This window comes from Girardinichthys multiradiatus, chromosome 8 (assembly GCF_021462225.1).
Source record: "Girardinichthys multiradiatus isolate DD_20200921_A chromosome 8, DD_fGirMul_XY1, whole genome shotgun sequence".
Classification (NCBI taxonomy): domain Eukaryota; kingdom Metazoa; phylum Chordata; class Actinopteri; order Cyprinodontiformes; family Goodeidae; genus Girardinichthys; species Girardinichthys multiradiatus.
The window spans coordinates 42,568,679-42,587,136 of NC_061801.1; the positions used below are offsets into that span (position 1 = coordinate 42,568,679).

The window sequence follows — 18,458 nt, forward strand, 5'->3', positions numbered from 1 at the left end:
GAGAGAGAGAGAGGAGAGAGACATTCAGAACCAACAGAAAGAGCGGAGAGAGAGAGACCATTCATGACCCCACAGGAAAAGAGAGAAGGCCAGAGACAATCAGAACCAACAGAGAGAGAGAGAGCGAGATGGCGAGAGACATTCAGAACCAACCGAGAGAAAGATAGGAGAGAGAGGGCGAGCGACATTCATGAACCAACAGAGAGAGAGAGACAGGAGAGAGCGGCGAGAAATGAGGACATTCAGAACCAACAGAGAGAAAGAGAGAGAGAGAGAGAGGGCGAGAGACATTCAGAACCAACAGAGAGAGAGAGAGAGAGAGAGGGCGAGAGACATTCAGAACCAACAGAGAGAGAGAGAGAGAGAGTGAGAGAGACATTCAGAACCAACAGAGAGAGAGAGAGAGAGAGGGCGAGAGACATTCAGAACCAACAGAGAGAAAGAGAGAGAAGAGGGCGAGAGACATTCCGAGAACCAACAGAAAGAGAGAGAGAGAGGGCCATCAGAAACCAACAAAAGAGAGAGGACATTCAGAACCAACAGAAGAGAGAGAGAGAGAGACAATCAGAACCAACAGAGAGAGAGAGAGACATTCAGAACCAACAGAAAGAGAGAGAGAGAGAGACAATCAGAACCAACAGAAAGAGAGAGAGAGAGAGACATTCAGAACCAACAGAAAGAGAGAGAGAGAGAGACATTCAGAACCAACAGAAAGAGAGCGAGAGAGAGACAATCAGAACCAACAGAAAAGAGAGAGACATTCAGAACCAACAGAAAGAGAGAGAGAGAGACATTCAGAACCAACAGAAAGAGAGAGAGAGAGAGACAATCAGAACCAACAGAGAGAGAGAGAGAGAGACATTCAGAACCAACAGAAAGAGAGAGAGAGAGAGACAATCAGAACCAACAGAGAGAGAGAGAGAGAGACATTCAGAACCAACAGAAAGGAGAGAGAGAGATGACATTCAGAACCAACAGAAAGAGAGAAGAGAGAGAGAGAGACATTCAGAACCAACAGAAAGAGAGAGAGAGAGAAACAATCAGAAACCAACAGGAGAGAGACATTCAGAACCAACAGAAAGAGAGAGAGACAGACAATCAGAACCACGAGAGAGAGAGAGAAGAGACATTCAGAACCAACAGAAAGAGAGAGAGAGAGAGACAATCAGAACCAACAGGAGAGAGAGAGAGAGAGACAATCAGAACCAACAGAGAGAGAGAGAGACATTCGAACCAACAGAAGAGGAGAGAGGACAGACAATCAGAACCAACAGAGAGAGAGAGAGAGAGAGACATTCAGAACCAACAGAAAGAGAGAGAGAGAGAGACATTCAGAACTAACAGAAAGAGAGAGAGAGAGAGAGAGAGAGGGCGAGAGACATTCAGAACCAACAGAGAGAAAGAGAGAGAGAGAGAGGGCGAGAGACATTCAGAACCAACAGAGAGAAAGAGAGAGAGAGAGAGAGGGCGAGAGACATTCAGAACCAACAGAGAGAGAGAGAGAGAGAGGGCGAGAGACATTCAGAACCAACAGAGAGAGAGAGAGACAGACAATCAGAACCAACAGAGAGAGAGAGAGAGAGAGACATTCAGAACCAACAGAAAGAGAGAGAGAGAGACAATCAGAACCAACAGAGAGAGAGAGAGAGAGAGGGCGAGAGACATTCAGAACCAACAGAGAGAGAGAGAGAGAGAGGGCGAGAGACATTCAGAACCAACAGAGAGAAAGAGAGAGAAAGAGAGGGCGAGAGACATTCAGAACCAACAGAGAGAGAGAGAGACAGACAATCAGAACCAACAGAGAGAGAGAGAGAGAGACATTCAGAACCAACAGAAAGAGAGAGAGAGAGAGACATTCAGAACCAACAGAAAGAGAGAGAGAGAGACAATCAGAACCAACAGAGAGAGAGAGAGAGAGAGGGCGAGAGACATTCAGAACCAACAGAGAGAAAGAGAGAGAGAGAGAGACATTCAGAACCAACAGAGAGAGAGAGAGAGAGAGGGCGAGAGACATTCAGAACCAACAGAGAGAAAGAGAGAGAAAGAGAGGGCGAGAGACATTCAGAACCAACAGAGAGAGAGAGAGAGAGAGGGCGAGAGACATTCAGAACCAACAGAGAGAAAGAGAGAGAGAGAGAGGGAGAGACATTCAGAACCAACAGAGAGAAAGAGAGAGAGAGAGAGAGAGGGCGAGAGACATTCAGAACCAACAGAGAGAAAGAGAGAGAGAGAGAGGGCGAGAGACATTCAGAACCAACAGAGAGAGAGAGAGAGAGAGAGAGACATTCAGAACCAACAGAAAGAGAGAGAGAGAGAGACATTCAGAACCAACAGAAAGAGAGAGAGAGAGAGGGCGAGAGACATTCAGAACCAACAGAGAGAGAGAGAGAGAGAGGGCGAGAGACATTCAGAACCAACAGAGAGAGAGAGAGAGAGAGGGCGAGAGACAATCAGAACCAACAGAAAGAGAGAGAGAGAGAGAGAGAGGGCGAGAGACATTCAGAACCAACAGAGAGAGAGAGAGAGAGGGCGAGAGACAATCAGAACCAACAGAAAGAGAGAGAGAGAGAGAGAGAGGGCGAGAGACATTCAGAACCAACAGAGAGAAAGAGAGAGAGAGGGCGAGAGACATTCAGAACCAACAGAGAGAAAGAGAGAGAGAGGGCGAGACAATCAGAACCAACAGAGAGAAGTTTGGACTGCTGCTTAAATCAGGTCCGGTCAGGACGTTCCCCCTCAGGAACACTGAACACTTTAGAGTCAGCATGTGTTAGAGAACCCACCAGAGGCCAATGCTGTGATTGCAGGAAGACGCAGCTCTTCATACGACAGACCCTTCTTCTTCTTCTTCTCCTTCTTCTTACTGACAGATCCTGAAAAACAAGAACATTTTCCTCCAACCAGACTCACTTAAAAACAGCAGATTTTAGTTCTAAAACCAGAGCACCACAATGAAGACTATGGTTGGACGCTGAACTGACCGTGACCCAGGTTCTTGTTGAAGCGCTCGTGCACAGTGGAGAAAGACTGCAGTGTCCCATCCTGACCTGGTGGGGGCAGCAGAACCACTTAATGTCCTGTTCATATTGTTAAGCATCAGTTTGATTCCAATCAGATCAAGGATCTGTTACCTGCGCTGAGGATGTTTTTTCCATCGTTGCCATGGTGATGGATGGTGATTGGTGGGCCACTGTGGCCCTGACGACACCTGAGCAGCCTGGCCCCGCCCCCCTCCTGCTCAAATATCCAAACCTGATAAAAACAAAGATCAAAGTATCCAAAACATGAATTTGCATTTTGATTGTTTTGTTGTTTTTTGTTTGTTTGCCTTGATGGCGTTATCGGCTCCGTTGGTGACCAGCAGCGGCTCTCCGTGCAGGAACGTTGCCGCAGCGACAGCTGTTCTGTGGGCGTGTCTCTGCTGGGCTACCAGCTGCCTGCTCTCCAAGTCCCAGAATGCAATGTGTCCCTGAGGACTCCCGGAGGCCACGATGGGAGGACCATCTGAAGGAGAGAGAGCACTTATGAGCAGAACCACTGGAGAACATTCTGAGAGATATCATCCTCACAGGTCTGAAAGGAAACCTTTATCATCAATCTTGGCCCAGACATCTAAATGTCTGAGCCAAGACGTGGTGTAACTCAGGGATCAATGCTTGTATTCCTCTGATTCGTTTCTTTTTTTCCTCTTTGTCAGCTTATTCGGAACCAGAGTGTTCCAACTCCACACTGTTGAACCTCAGCTCTGCCTGCCTTTAAACATCCTACCAGCCTGACCAAACTCAGTCCAACATTAAATCCTGGATAGTCCAAAAGCCCGCTAGAATTTTAAACCTTATTGCTAGACTACAGACCTTCACAGACTTCCTGTTGACCACTGGGACCCAGTTTACCTGATGCTGGGTCAGTTTGGGACTCATTCCAGTCCACATTTATGAATCTGTGAAGAGTAAACTCAGAAACATCAGATCTTTTTCTGCATTCACTCCTCATTCATCTTTTAATGTTTAATATTGTGAGCATCTAACAGAAGGGCCTCTCCTCGCTCATTACTGTAGAAGACTCAGAAGTTCTGTTACTGTGAGGCCGGCAGAAATCATGTTTTTATTCATTTAACGACGAGCTTTCAGTCAGCATCAGGAGACAGTTAGAAAACATTTAGGAAGCAGAGAACACCCCTGTTCCTGATCCAATCAGATCTGAACAGGTAAGCTGCACTCAGGTGCATCCTACCTGTCCTGAAAGCCAGTGTGCTGATTGGTCCCCAGTCCTGCGTGAAGCTCATCAGTGTCTCATCGATTCGGATGTTGTGGATGATGATCCGTCCCGTCACCGTGCCAACGCCGACCACGTCTACGGCTGGACTCTAGGAAGAGAAGTCCACATGAGACAGTTTTTCAAAATAAAAGGCCATCTGTTCAGAATTTTTCGGACTTTCCAAAATATATTTAAAATTGTTCTCAGCGTTGCACATAAAGCAACAGCTACATTACAGTTCTGATCCAAACATGATAGAGTTGTCTGTTCAGATAGAAATAATCAGAACTTTAGATCGAAGCCAAAATTTAAAGTCATTCTAGAATCCAACAAATCACCTGAGAAGCTCAGATAAATGATCCAAACTCTCACCATGAGTAGAGCAAAGAATACAGTCAACACTAACAGAACCATGTTCACCTATGGGATAAACTTCAAGTATTTTAAGTGTCATCTTATCATTTTATGGGGGAGTGGAACCGAAATATAACCCGTCTGAATTCCCAGAATATCTTTTATCAGCACCACCTACTGGTCAGTTTGTTCCCTCAAATTGTCGGCCACCTAAAGTTTCCACGAGAGTTTGATGTGTTTGTTTGCTTTACTCGGTTTGATAAGTTCTCTAGTCAGTGACCCGGCAGGCCCAGTTGATCCTCAGCAGGTCCAGTTGTTCAGTGTGTGATCCTCAGTCTTTTAGTGGTGACTCAAACATTTGCTGAAACCAGCCTGCTCCTGGGAGCAGCTTCCAGACTATGAAGGTGGGGCGTCCCCAGCTTCACACGTGAACCTGAGACTTTCTGCGTTTAAATCACGGATCAATCAGGATTAATCAGCAGCTGACTGATGACTGACCTGCTGCAGGACGGTGACCCCTGCCGACCAGCCAGGAAAGGTGAACAACAGCTTGCTGAGGAGGAAACAGATGGTTGGTGACCAGAGCTACAGTGACACAGCATCAGTGTGAGCCCGATGCAGCGAGCAGCAGCGCCCCCACCTGGTCTTGATGTTCCACAGCTGCAGAGCCCCCTGGGAGCTGCCCAGCAGCACCTTGTTCAGGTAGGTGCTCGGGTGCATCATGGCCGACACGTCAAAGGTCCCAGGGTCAAAGTTCAGTTGCAGGTAGATGTCTGTGGGAGGCAAAGAGCAAACCGTAATGGACACCAGCACAGGTGAGTGTGACTGAAGCCCCGCCTCCTCTTGCTCACCTCCTCCCTTGATGCTCCACACGACGACATCACCACCACTGTCAGCAGAGATCAGCTGATCGCCCAGCGGCAGCAGCAGGCGCACTTCCTGTTTGTGCCCATGGTAACGCATCACCACCTGGGGAGAGATTCAAACCCGGAGCTTTTTTAAGTCAAAGAGAACGAACTCAGGAGCAGGTAGAGAAAGAACCGGGTCTAAGGTGTCCCTGCCTCTTTGTTCCGAGCAAAGGCGTAGATGATCTTCCCGCTGGCGGCAAACACCAACATCCTATCAGCCGCCAAACACGTGATGTCATCTGCCAGGCTGTTACCTAGGCAACCAGAAAGCCTTACACACAGCACCAGGGCCAATCAGAGAGAAGGAGCAGTAAAGTTTAAAGTACTTACTGACAGAAACAATCCCCAGGCGGCTCACCTGCAGAGCAAGGAGTTAGACAGGTGATCAGTGATGAGCAGTGACATCATCAGCTGGTACGTAATTAACTCATTCACCTATTCTTAATCCATCAATCATCCATCCATCCAACATCCAACAATCATCCATCCATCCATCCATCCAACATCCAACCATCTATTCTTAATCCATCAATCATCCATCCATCCAACAATCATCCATCCATCCATCCATCCAACATCCAACCATCTATTCTTAATCCATCAATCATCCATCCATCCAACAATCATCCATCCATCCATCCATCCAACATCCAACCATCTATTCTTAATCCATCAATCATCCATCCATCCAACATCTAACAATCATCCATCCATCCATCCATCCAACATCCAACCATCTATTCTTAATCCATCAATCATCCATCCATCCAACATCCAACAATCATCCATCCATCCATCCATCCAACATCCAACCATCTATTCTTAATCCATCAATCATCCATCCATCCAACCATCTATTCTTAATCCATCAATCATCCATCCATCCAACATCCAACAATCATCCATCCATCCATCCATCCAACATCCAACCATCTATTCTTAATCCATCAATCATCCATCCATCCAACAATCATCCATCCATCCATCCATCCAACATCCAACCATCTATTCTTAATCCATCAATCATCCATCCATCCAACATCTAACAATCATCCATCCATCCATCCATCCAACATCCAACCATCTATTCTTAATCCATCAATCATCCATCCATCCAACATCCAACAATCATCCATCCATCCATCCATCCAACAATCCAACCATCTATTCTTAATCCATCAATCATCCATCCATCCAACCATCTATTCTTAATCCATCAATCATCCATCCATCCAACATCCAACAATCATCCATCCATCCAACATCCAACCATCTATTCTTGATCCAACAATCATCCATCCATCCAACATCCAACAATCATCCATCCATCCATCCATCCAACAATCCAACCATCTATTCTTAATCCATCAATCATCCATCCATCCAACATCCAACAATCATCCATCCAACCATCTATTCTTAATCCATCAATCATCCATCCATCCAACCATCTATTCTTAATCCATCAATCATCCATCCATCCAACATCCAACAATCATCCATCCATCCAACATCCAACCATCTATTCTTAATCCATCAATCATCCATCCATCCAACATCCAACAATCATCCATCCATCCATCCATCCAACAATCCAACCATCTATTCTTAATCCATCAATCATCCATCCATCCAACATCTAACAATCATCCATCCAACCATCTATTCTTAATCCATCAATCATCCATCCATCCAACATCCAACAATCATCCATCCATCCATCCATCCAACATCCAACCATCTATTCTTAATCCATCAATCATCCATCCATCCAACATCCAACAATCATCCATCCATCCAACATCCAACCATCTATTCTTGATCCAACAATCATCCATCCATCCAACATCCAACAATCATCCATCCATCCATCCATCCAACATCCAACCATCTATTCTTAATCCATCAATCATCCATCCATCCAACCATCTATTCTTAATCCATCAATCATCCATCCATCCAACATCCAACAATCATCCATCCATCCATCCATCCAACATCCAACCATCTATTCTTAATCCATCAATCATCCATCCATCCAACATCCAACAATCATCCATCCATCCATCCATCCAACAATCCAACCATCTATTCTTAATCCATCAATCATCCATCCATCCAACCATCTATTCTTAATCCATCAATCATCCATCCATCCAACATCCAACAATCATCCATCCATCCAACATCCAACCATCTATTCTTGATCCAACAATCATCCATCCATTCAACATCCAACAATCATCCATCCATCCATCCATCCAACAATCCAACCATCTATTCTTAATCCATCAATCATCCATCCATCCAACATCCAACAATCATCCATCCAACCATCTATTCTTAATCCATCAATCATCCATCCATCCAACCATCTATTCTTAATCCATCAATCATCCATCCATCCAACATCCAACAATCATCCATCCATCCAACATCCAACCATCTATTCTTGATCCAACAATCATCCATCCATCCAACATCCAACAATCATCCATCCATCCATCCATCCAACAATCCAACCATCTATTCTTAATCCATCAATCATCCATCCATCCAACATCTAACAATCATCCATCCAACCATCTATTCTTAATCCATCAATCATCCATCCATCCAACATCCAACAATCATCCATCCATCCATCCATCCAACATCCAACCATCTATTCTTAATCCATCAATCATCCATCCATCCAACATCCAACAATCATCCATCCATCCAACATCCAACCATCTATTCTTGATCCAACAATCATCCATCCATCCAACATCCAACAATCATCCATCCATCCATCCATCCAACATCCAACCATCTATTCTTAATCCATCAATCATCCATCCATCCAACCATCTATTCTTAATCCATCAATCATCCATCCATCCAACATCCAACAATCATCCATCCATCCATCCATCCAACATCCAACCATCTATTCTTGATCCAACAATCATCCATCCATCCAACCATCTATTCTTAATCCATCAATCATCCATCCATCCAACATCCATCAATCATCCATCCATCCAACATCCAACCATCTATTCTTGATCCAACAATCATCCATCCATCCAACATCTAACAATCATCCATCCAACCATCTATTCTTAATCCATCAATCATCCATCCATCCAACATCCAACAATCATCCATCCATCCATCCATCCAACATCCAACCATCTATTCTTAATCCATCAATCATCCATCCATCCAACATCTAACAATCATCCATCCAACCATCTATTCTTAATCCATCAATCATCCATCCATCCAACATCCAACAATCATCCATCCATCCAACAATCCAACCATCTATTCTTAATCCATCAATCATCCATCCATCCAACATCCAACAATCATCCATCCATCCAACAATCCAACCATCTATTCTTAATCCATCAATCATCCATCCATCCAACATCCAACAATCATCCATCCATCCATCCATCCAACATCCAACCATCTATTCTTAATCCATCAATCATCCATCCATCCAACATCCAACAATCATCCATCCATCCAACCATCTATTCTTGATCCAACAATCATCCATCCATCCAACATCCAACAATCATCCATCCATCCATCCATCCAACATCCAACCATCTATTCTTAATCCATCAATCATCCATCCATCCAACCATCTATTCTTAATCCATCAATCATCCATCCATCCAACATCCAACAATCATCCATCCATCCATCCATCCAACATCCAACCATCTATTCTTGATCCAACAATCATCCATCCATCCAACCATCTATTCTTAATCCATCAATCATCCATCCATCCAACATCCAACAATCATCCATCCATCCATCCATCCAACATCCAACCATCTATTCTTAATCCATCAATCATCCATCCATCCAACCATCTATTCTTAATCCATCAATCATCCATCCATCCAACATCCAACAATCATCCATCCATCCATCCAACATCCAACCATCTATTCTTGATCCAACAATCATCCATCCATCCAACCATCTATTCTTAATCCATCAATCATCCATCCATCCAACATCCAACAATCATCCATCCATCCATCCATCCAACATCCAACCATCTATTCTTGATCCAACAATCATCCATCCATCCAACAATCATCCATCCATCCATCCATCCATCCATCCAACATCCAACCATCTATTCTTAATCCATCAATCATCCATCCATCCAACAATCATCCATCCATCCATCCATCCAACATCCAACCATCTATTCTTAATCCATCAATCATCCATCCATCCAACATCTAACAATCATCCATCCATCCATCCATCCAACATCCAACCATCTATTCTTAATCCATCAATCATCCATCCATCCAACATCCAACAATCATCCATCCATCCATCCATCCAACAATCCAACCATCTATTCTTAATCCATCAATCATCCATCCATCCAACCATCTATTCTTAATCCATCAATCATCCATCCATCCAACATCCAACAATCATCCATCCATCCAACATCCAACCATCTATTCTTGATCCAACAATCATCCATCCATCCAACATCCAACAATCATCCATCCATCCATCCATCCAACAATCCAACCATCTATTCTTAATCCATCAATCATCCATCCATCCAACATCCAACAATCATCCATCCAACCATCTATTCTTAATCCATCAATCATCCATCCATCCAACCATCTATTCTTAATCCATCAATCATCCATCCATCCAACATCCAACAATCATCCATCCATCCAACATCCAACCATCTATTCTTGATCCAACAATCATCCATCCATCCAACATCCAACAATCATCCATCCATCCATCCATCCAACAATCCAACCATCTATTCTTAATCCATCAATCATCCATCCATCCAACATCTAACAATCATCCATCCAACCATCTATTCTTAATCCATCAATCATCCATCCATCCAACATCCAACAATCATCCATCCATCCATCCATCCAACATCCAACCATCTATTCTTAATCCATCAATCATCCATCCATCCAACATCCAACAATCATCCATCCATCCAACATCCAACCATCTATTCTTGATCCAACAATCATCCATCCATCCAACATCCAACAATCATCCATCCATCCATCCATCCAACATCCAACCATCTATTCTTAATCCATCAATCATCCATCCATCCAACCATCTATTCTTAATCCATCAATCATCCATCCATCCAACATCCAACAATCATCCATCCATCCATCCATCCAACATCCAACCATCTATTCTTAATCCATCAATCATCCATCCATCCAACATCCAACAATCATCCATCCATCCATCCATCCAACAATCCAACCATCTATTCTTAATCCATCAATCATCCATCCATCCAACCATCTATTCTTAATCCATCAATCATCCATCCATCCAACATCCAACAATCATCCATCCATCCAACATCCAACCATCTATTCTTGATCCAACAATCATCCATCCATCCAACATCCAACAATCATCCATCCATCCATCCATCCAACAATCCAACCATCTATTCTTAATCCATCAATCATCCATCCATCCAACATCCAACAATCATCCATCCAACCATCTATTCTTAATCCATCAATCATCCATCCATCCAACCATCTATTCTTAATCCATCAATCATCCATCCATCCAACATCCAACAATCATCCATCCATCCAACATCCAACCATCTATTCTTGATCCAACAATCATCCATCCATCCAACATCCAACAATCATCCATCCATCCATCCATCCAACAATCCAACCATCTATTCTTAATCCATCAATCATCCATCCATCCAACATCTAACAATCATCCATCCAACCATCTATTCTTAATCCATCAATCATCCATCCATCCAACATCCAACAATCATCCATCCATCCATCCATCCAACATCCAACCATCTATTCTTAATCCATCAATCATCCATCCATCCAACATCCAACAATCATCCATCCATCCAACATCCAACCATCTATTCTTGATCCAACAATCATCCATCCATCCAACATCCAACAATCATCCATCCATCCATCCATCCAACATCCAACCATCTATTCTTAATCCATCAATCATCCATCCATCCAACCATCTATTCTTAATCCATCAATCATCCATCCATCCAACATCCAACAATCATCCATCCATCCATCCATCCAACATCCAACCATCTATTCTTGATCCAACAATCATCCATCCATCCAACCATCTATTCTTAATCCATCAATCATCCATCCATCCAACATCCATCAATCATCCATCCATCCAACATCCAACCATCTATTCTTGATCCAACAATCATCCATCCATCCAACATCTAACAATCATCCATCCAACCATCTATTCTTAATCCATCAATCATCCATCCATCCAACATCCAACAATCATCCATCCATCCATCCATCCAACATCCAACCATCTATTCTTAATCCATCAATCATCCATCCATCCAACATCTAACAATCATCCATCCAACCATCTATTCTTAATCCATCAATCATCCATCCATCCAACATCCAACAATCATCCATCCATCCAACAATCCAACCATCTATTCTTAATCCATCAATCATCCATCCATCCAACATCCAACAATCATCCATCCATCCATCCATCCAACATCCAACCATCTATTCTTAATCCATCAATCATCCATCCATCCAACATCCAACAATCATCCATCCATCCAACCATCTATTCTTGATCCAACAATCATCCATCCATCCAACATCCAACAATCATCCATCCATCCATCCATCCAACATCCAACCATCTATTCTTAATCCATCAATCATCCATCCATCCAACCATCTATTCTTAATCCATCAATCATCCATCCATCCAACATCCAACAATCATCCATCCATCCATCCATCCAACATCCAACCATCTATTCTTGATCCAACAATCATCCATCCATCCAACCATCTATTCTTAATCCATCAATCATCCATCCATCCAACATCCAACAATCATCCATCCATCCATCCATCCAACATCCAACCATCTATTCTTAATCCATCAATCATCCATCCATCCAACCATCTATTCTTAATCCATCAATCATCCATCCATCCAACATCCAACAATCATCCATCCATCCATCCAACATCCAACCATCTATTCTTGATCCAACAATCATCCATCCATCCAACCATCTATTCTTAATCCATCAATCATCCATCCATCCAACATCCAACAATCATCCATCCATCCATCCATCCAACATCCAACCATCTATTCTTGATCCAACAATCATCCATCCATCCAACAATCATCCATCCATCCATCCATCCATCCATCCAACATCCAACCATCTATTCTTGATCCGACCATCATCCATCCAACATCCGACCATCATCCATCCAACATCCATCCAACCATCCATCCATCCATCCAACATCCAACCATCTATTCTTGATCCGACCATCATCCATCCAACATCCAACAATCATACATCCAACCATCCATCCATCCATCCATCCAACATCCATCCAACCATCCATCGATCCATCCAACATCCAACCATCTATTCTTGATCCGACCATCATCCATCCATCCATCCAACATCCAACCATCTATTCTTGATTCGACCATCATCCATCCATCCATCCAACATCCAACCATCTATTCTTGATCCGACCATCATCCATCCATCCATCCAACATCCGACCATCTATTCTTGATCCGACCATCATCCATCCAACATCCAACAATCATCCATCCAACCATCCATCCATCCGTCCAACATCCAACAATCTATTCTTGATCCGACCATCATCTATCCATCCATCCAACATCCAACCATCTATTCTTGATCCGACCATCATCCATCCAACATCCAACAATCATCCATCCAACCATCCATCCATCCATTCATCCAACATCCAACCATCTATTCTTGATCCGACCATCATCCATCCATCCATCCAACATCCAACAATCATCCATCCATCCATCCATCCAACAATCTATTCTTGATCCGACCATCATCCATCCAACATCCAACAATCATCCATCCAACCATCCATCCATCCATCCATCCAACATCCAACAATCTATTCTTGATCCGACCATCATCCATCCATCCATCCAACAATCATCCATCATCCATCCATCCATCCATCAATCATCCATCCATCCATCCAACAATCATCCATCATCCATCCAACCATCCATCCATCCGTCCAACATCCAACAATCTATTCTTGATCCGACCATCATCTATCCATCCATCCAACATCCAACCATCTATTCTTGATCCGACCATCATCCATCCAACATCCAACAATCATCCATCCAACCATCCATCCATCCATTCATCCAACATCCAACCATCTATTCTTGATCCGACCATCATCCATCCATCCATCCAACATCCAACAATCATCCATCCATCCATCCATCCAACAATCTATTCTTGATCCGACCATCATCCATCCAACATCCAACAATCATCCATCCAACCATCCATCCATCCATCCATCCAACATCCAACAATCTATTCTTGATCCGACCATCATCCATCCATCCATCCAACAATCATCCATCATCCATCCATCCATCCATCAATCATCCATCCATCCATCCAACAATCATCCATCCATCCATCATCCATCCATCCATCCATCCAACCAATCATCAAATAATACTGTCTCTCACTGTTTGACGTCAGTAATAGTTCTCTGAACAGTCCTCATTACTTTCAGATTAACATCAGATTAAGATGCCAATAATCGATCAGGATCAATTATTTCAATCTCACGTTAAATGTGTGGAAGCTTCGGCCCACTGAAGTCACCACGTAGAACTCCCGGTGCTTCAGGTGGTACCGGAGCGCGTGCGGCACGTGGTTGGAGTAGAGCCCGAGAACGCGGAACCCGGAGAACAGGGAGCTACCGGAGCGCGGCATGTTTACAGTCCGCTAACAAACAATAAACAAAGAAACAAACAACAGCAACAATCGACAGAAAGCGGACATTGAGCTCAGAAAACACGCATGGGGGAACGCTGAGGAACACTGTCCGACTGGAAACACAGCCGGAGAGAACATCGGTTCCCCTCCAAAGAAACAGAGGGGAAGGATTTCAGTGAGACACTCTAATTTTAGCTGGAAACAGGCTACTCTAGATTCGTATGGATCCCATACCCGTCTCTGTGATGAAGTGTCATAATTATGAGACCAGCAGTGTCTGTCTGAAATAATAAAACCCGAGGAGGGGACAAAATACAAGAGCTTTTATTGTGAAAGGGTTCCAAAGTAAACACCGGAAAGAGAAAAACATGCTCTGATCAATGGCGCGCACTATTTGTGTGTCACAAAGTGCTTCACAGACAATAAACATTAAAACATGGATAAAAAAAACAATTAATTAAAAGATCAATTTTAACTCAAAAAAACTATTATAATTCAAAAGATCTTAAGGAAAAGAAGCCATGAACAAGAAAGTTTTCTGCTGCGTTTTAAATGAGTTGGGACCCCGAAGACTACATAAAGGAAGAATTCTGGACAAATCGGTCTGCTCCAGTTTATCCCGGGTCCTTGAGACGAACAGGAGATGTAGGTTTAGGGGCCTGAGGCTCCAGTTGGAGGATGTGGCTTTAACTATTCAGTTATATTGGAAGGAGCTCCTCCCTGACAGCTAAAGTCAGGATTTTCAAATGGATTCTAAAATAAACAGATAACCAGTAACGACCTGGTAACCAGTAACAAACACGTAACCAGTAGTGTTTCTTCATCATTGCGTGATGCATTAGACAATGCAGCCCCCTTGAAAAAGAAGGTAATCATTCATAGGAGGCTAGCTCCTTGGTTTAATTCAGAGCTGCGTACTTTAAAGCACAATGTTAGAAAATTGGAGAGAAAATGGCGCTCTACACATCTAGAGGATTCCTACTTAATCTGGAAAAATAGCCTACTGTTGTATAAAAAGACACTTTGCCAAGCTAGAACAGTTTATTTCTCATCATTAATAGAAGAGAACAAGAATAATCCTAGGTTTCTCTTTAGTACAGTTGCTAAACTTACACAGAGTCATAGCTCTGTTGAGCCATCCATTCCCTTAGCTCTTAGCAGTCATGACTTTATGGGATTCTTCTTAAATAAAATTGATTCTATTAAAAAGAAAATCTTTGACATACTCCTGAAGATGATTACTTCATCCTCAGCAAGTGAGACAACATTGGAAATAACTGTAGAACCTGATCTGTGTTTGGACTGTTTTGATCCCGTGAAGCTTCCTGAGTTATCAGAAATATTAGCTTCATCTAAACCTTCAACTTGTATGTTAGACCCAATCCCAACCAAATTATTTAAGGAAGTGTTCCCTCTGATTACCAGCCCCATTTTAGATATGATTAATCTATCTTTAGTAAATGGATCAGAACCACAGGCTTTTAAGGTAGCTGTAATTAAACCTTTACTTAAGAAACCTTCGCTTGATCGAGATGATTTAATAAATTACAGACCTATATCCAATCTTCCATTCTTATCTAAAATTCTTGAGAAAATAGTTGCTAATCAAATGTGTGAACATTCATACAGCAATGACCAGTTTGAAGAGTTTCAGTCAGGTTTCAGAGCTCATCATAGCACTGAAACAGCTCTGCTGAAAGTCACTAATGATATTCTTATGGCCTCAGATAATGGACTTGTGTCTGTTCTGGTTCTGTTAGATCTCAGTGCTGCATTTGATCCAGTCGACCATAATATTCTTTTAGAAAGGCTGGAATATGCTGTAGGGATCAGGGGAACAGCGCTAGGCTGGTTTAAATCTTATCTGTCTGACAGATTCCAGTTTGTTCATGTAAATGATAAATCATCTTTAAACTTCAGGGTTAATTGTGGAGTACCACAGGGTTCAGTACTTGGGCCAATTCTCTTTACTATATCAGGCAGCATAGGATAAATGTTCACTGTTACGCTGATGATACTCAGCTTTACTTATTCATAAATCCTGATGAACCTAACCAGTTAGATAGACTACAAGCATGTCTTGAAGATATAAAAACTTGGATGACTTTAAATGTTCTGCTTCTAAATTCAGACAAGACAGAAGTTGTCGTCTTTGGACCGGAGTCTTTAAAAAAGAAACTGCTTAGTCAATCACTTAAACTGGATGGCATTAAATTGACCTCCAGTAATAAAGTAAAAAACCTTGGTGTTAACTTTGACTAGGACATGTCATTTAAATCCCATATTAAACAGGTTTCTAGGATTTCCTTCTTTCATCTCCAGAACATTGCCAAAATTAGAAATATCCTGTCCAGGAGTGACGCTGAAAAACTAGTCCATGCATTTGTTACTTCAAGGCTGGACTATTGTAATTCTTTACTATCAGGATGTCCACAAAATGCAGTTAAAAGCCTTCAGCTGATTCAAAATGCTGCAGCAAGAGTTCTGATGAAAATTAAAAAGAGAGATCATATTTCTCCTATTTTAGCTTCCCTTCATTGGCTCCCTGTTAAATCCAGAATAGAATTTAAAATTCTCCTCCTCACATATAAAGCCCTTAATGATCTAGCTCCATCATACATCAGAGATCTGATTGGTCCATATGTTCCTAACAGAGCACTTTGTTCTCAGACTGCAGGTTTACTGGTGGTTCCTAGAGTCTCTAGAAGTAGAATGGCTCAGAGTTTATCTGTTCTTTCTTTCTAGATGAAATGACTAAAGGAGCTACATCCATTAACATTTACTTTTCCTTCCCATAGAAAGTACTCCTGGATCAGTGCTTCTTTGTTCTCTTTGTGTCTGTGTTCTGTTCTCTCAAACCTCCAGTCGGTTGTGGCAGATGGCCGCTCACACTGAGCCTGGTTCTGGTTCTGCTGGAGGTTTCTTAACTGTTAAAAGGGAGTTTTTCCTCTCCACTGTCGCTACATGCATGCTCAGTATGAGGGATTGCTGCAAAGTCAACACCAGTGACTGTCCACTGTCTCTACATGCTCATCCAGGAGGAGTGAATGCTGCAAGTCACTGACTGGATGCAATCTGCTGGGTTTCCTTAGATAGAAAAACTTTTTAACAGTGAAAATTTATCCCATGCTGCCTGATAATTTGACCTATTGGAAGCATATATATAGTAAAGAGAATTGGCCCAAGTACTGAACCCTGTGGTACTCCACAATTAACCCTGGAGTTTAAAGATGATTTATCATTTACATGAACAAACTGGAATCTGTCAGACAAATAAGATTTAAACCAGCCTAGCGCTGTTCCCCTGATCCCTACAGCATATTCCAGCCTTTCTAATAGAATATTATGGTCGACTGGATCATTAAAGGCTATATTTAGGCTATCACTTTCAGTGTCAACATGAATGTTAAAATCCCCCGCTATAATAACTTTATCTGTATTTAACACTAAATCAGATAAAAGGTCTGAAAACTGATCTAAAAATTGAGAGGAAGGACCTGGTGGACGGTACAAAACAACAAACAGAAGAGGTTTTAGTGCTTTGCAATTTGGATGAGGAAAACTAAGGATTAAATATTCAAAAGAGTTGTAGCTATTGATTGGTCTGGGACTAATCAATAAATCCGACTGAAAGATGGTTGCTACTCCTCCTCCTCGCCCAGTATTTTGAGGAATGTGAAAATTTAAATAATTAGTAGAAGTTGACTCATTTATAGTAACATAATACTCTTGCTGCAGCCAGGTTTCTGTGAGGCAAAATAAATCAATCTGATTGTCACAAATCAGGTCACTAACTAGCAATGTCTTCGAAGAGAGAGATCTTATGTTCAGTAAGCCACATTTAAGGTTCTCAAGGTTCTCCTACATCCGGCCTCCATAAACACATCCAAGGGACATGAACAGCACTTTTTTCACAGGAGTTCTTGGAGAAGATCGGACTAGAATCCAAAATGTAGCGTCCTGTGAGTAAGTAATTTCTGAGCTGTTGGTGACTATGTCTACATGGTACTTCACGGAGCAGACCAGCTGGTAGGTCACGTGATACA

The 18,458-nt window shown here is 42.5% G+C and overlaps 1 protein-coding gene across 1 annotated transcript in view; it reads right to left on the reverse strand.

The window, feature by feature from the left end:
• Window positions 1-14,522, reverse strand: part of wdr36 (WD repeat domain 36) — a 27,213-nt gene extending 12,691 nt beyond the window's left edge. Inside the window, exons 1-11 of the mRNA XM_047372852.1 lie at window positions 14,263-14,522; window positions 5,850-5,877; window positions 5,673-5,773; window positions 5,463-5,580; window positions 5,252-5,384; window positions 5,110-5,164; window positions 4,234-4,366; window positions 3,329-3,504; window positions 3,132-3,252; window positions 2,982-3,047; window positions 2,784-2,873 (exon numbers count right to left, since the gene is read on the reverse strand). Of these exons, the coding sequence (XP_047228808.1) occupies window positions 2,784-2,873; window positions 2,982-3,047; window positions 3,132-3,252; window positions 3,329-3,504; window positions 4,234-4,366; window positions 5,110-5,164; window positions 5,252-5,384; window positions 5,463-5,580; window positions 5,673-5,773; window positions 5,850-5,877; window positions 14,263-14,409 (1,168 nt within the window). The 5' untranslated portion in view covers window positions 14,410-14,522. The remainder of the gene's footprint in view (window positions 1-2,783; window positions 2,874-2,981; window positions 3,048-3,131; window positions 3,253-3,328; window positions 3,505-4,233; window positions 4,367-5,109; window positions 5,165-5,251; window positions 5,385-5,462; window positions 5,581-5,672; window positions 5,774-5,849; window positions 5,878-14,262) is intronic.
• Window positions 14,523-18,458: the final 3,936 nt, after the last annotated feature.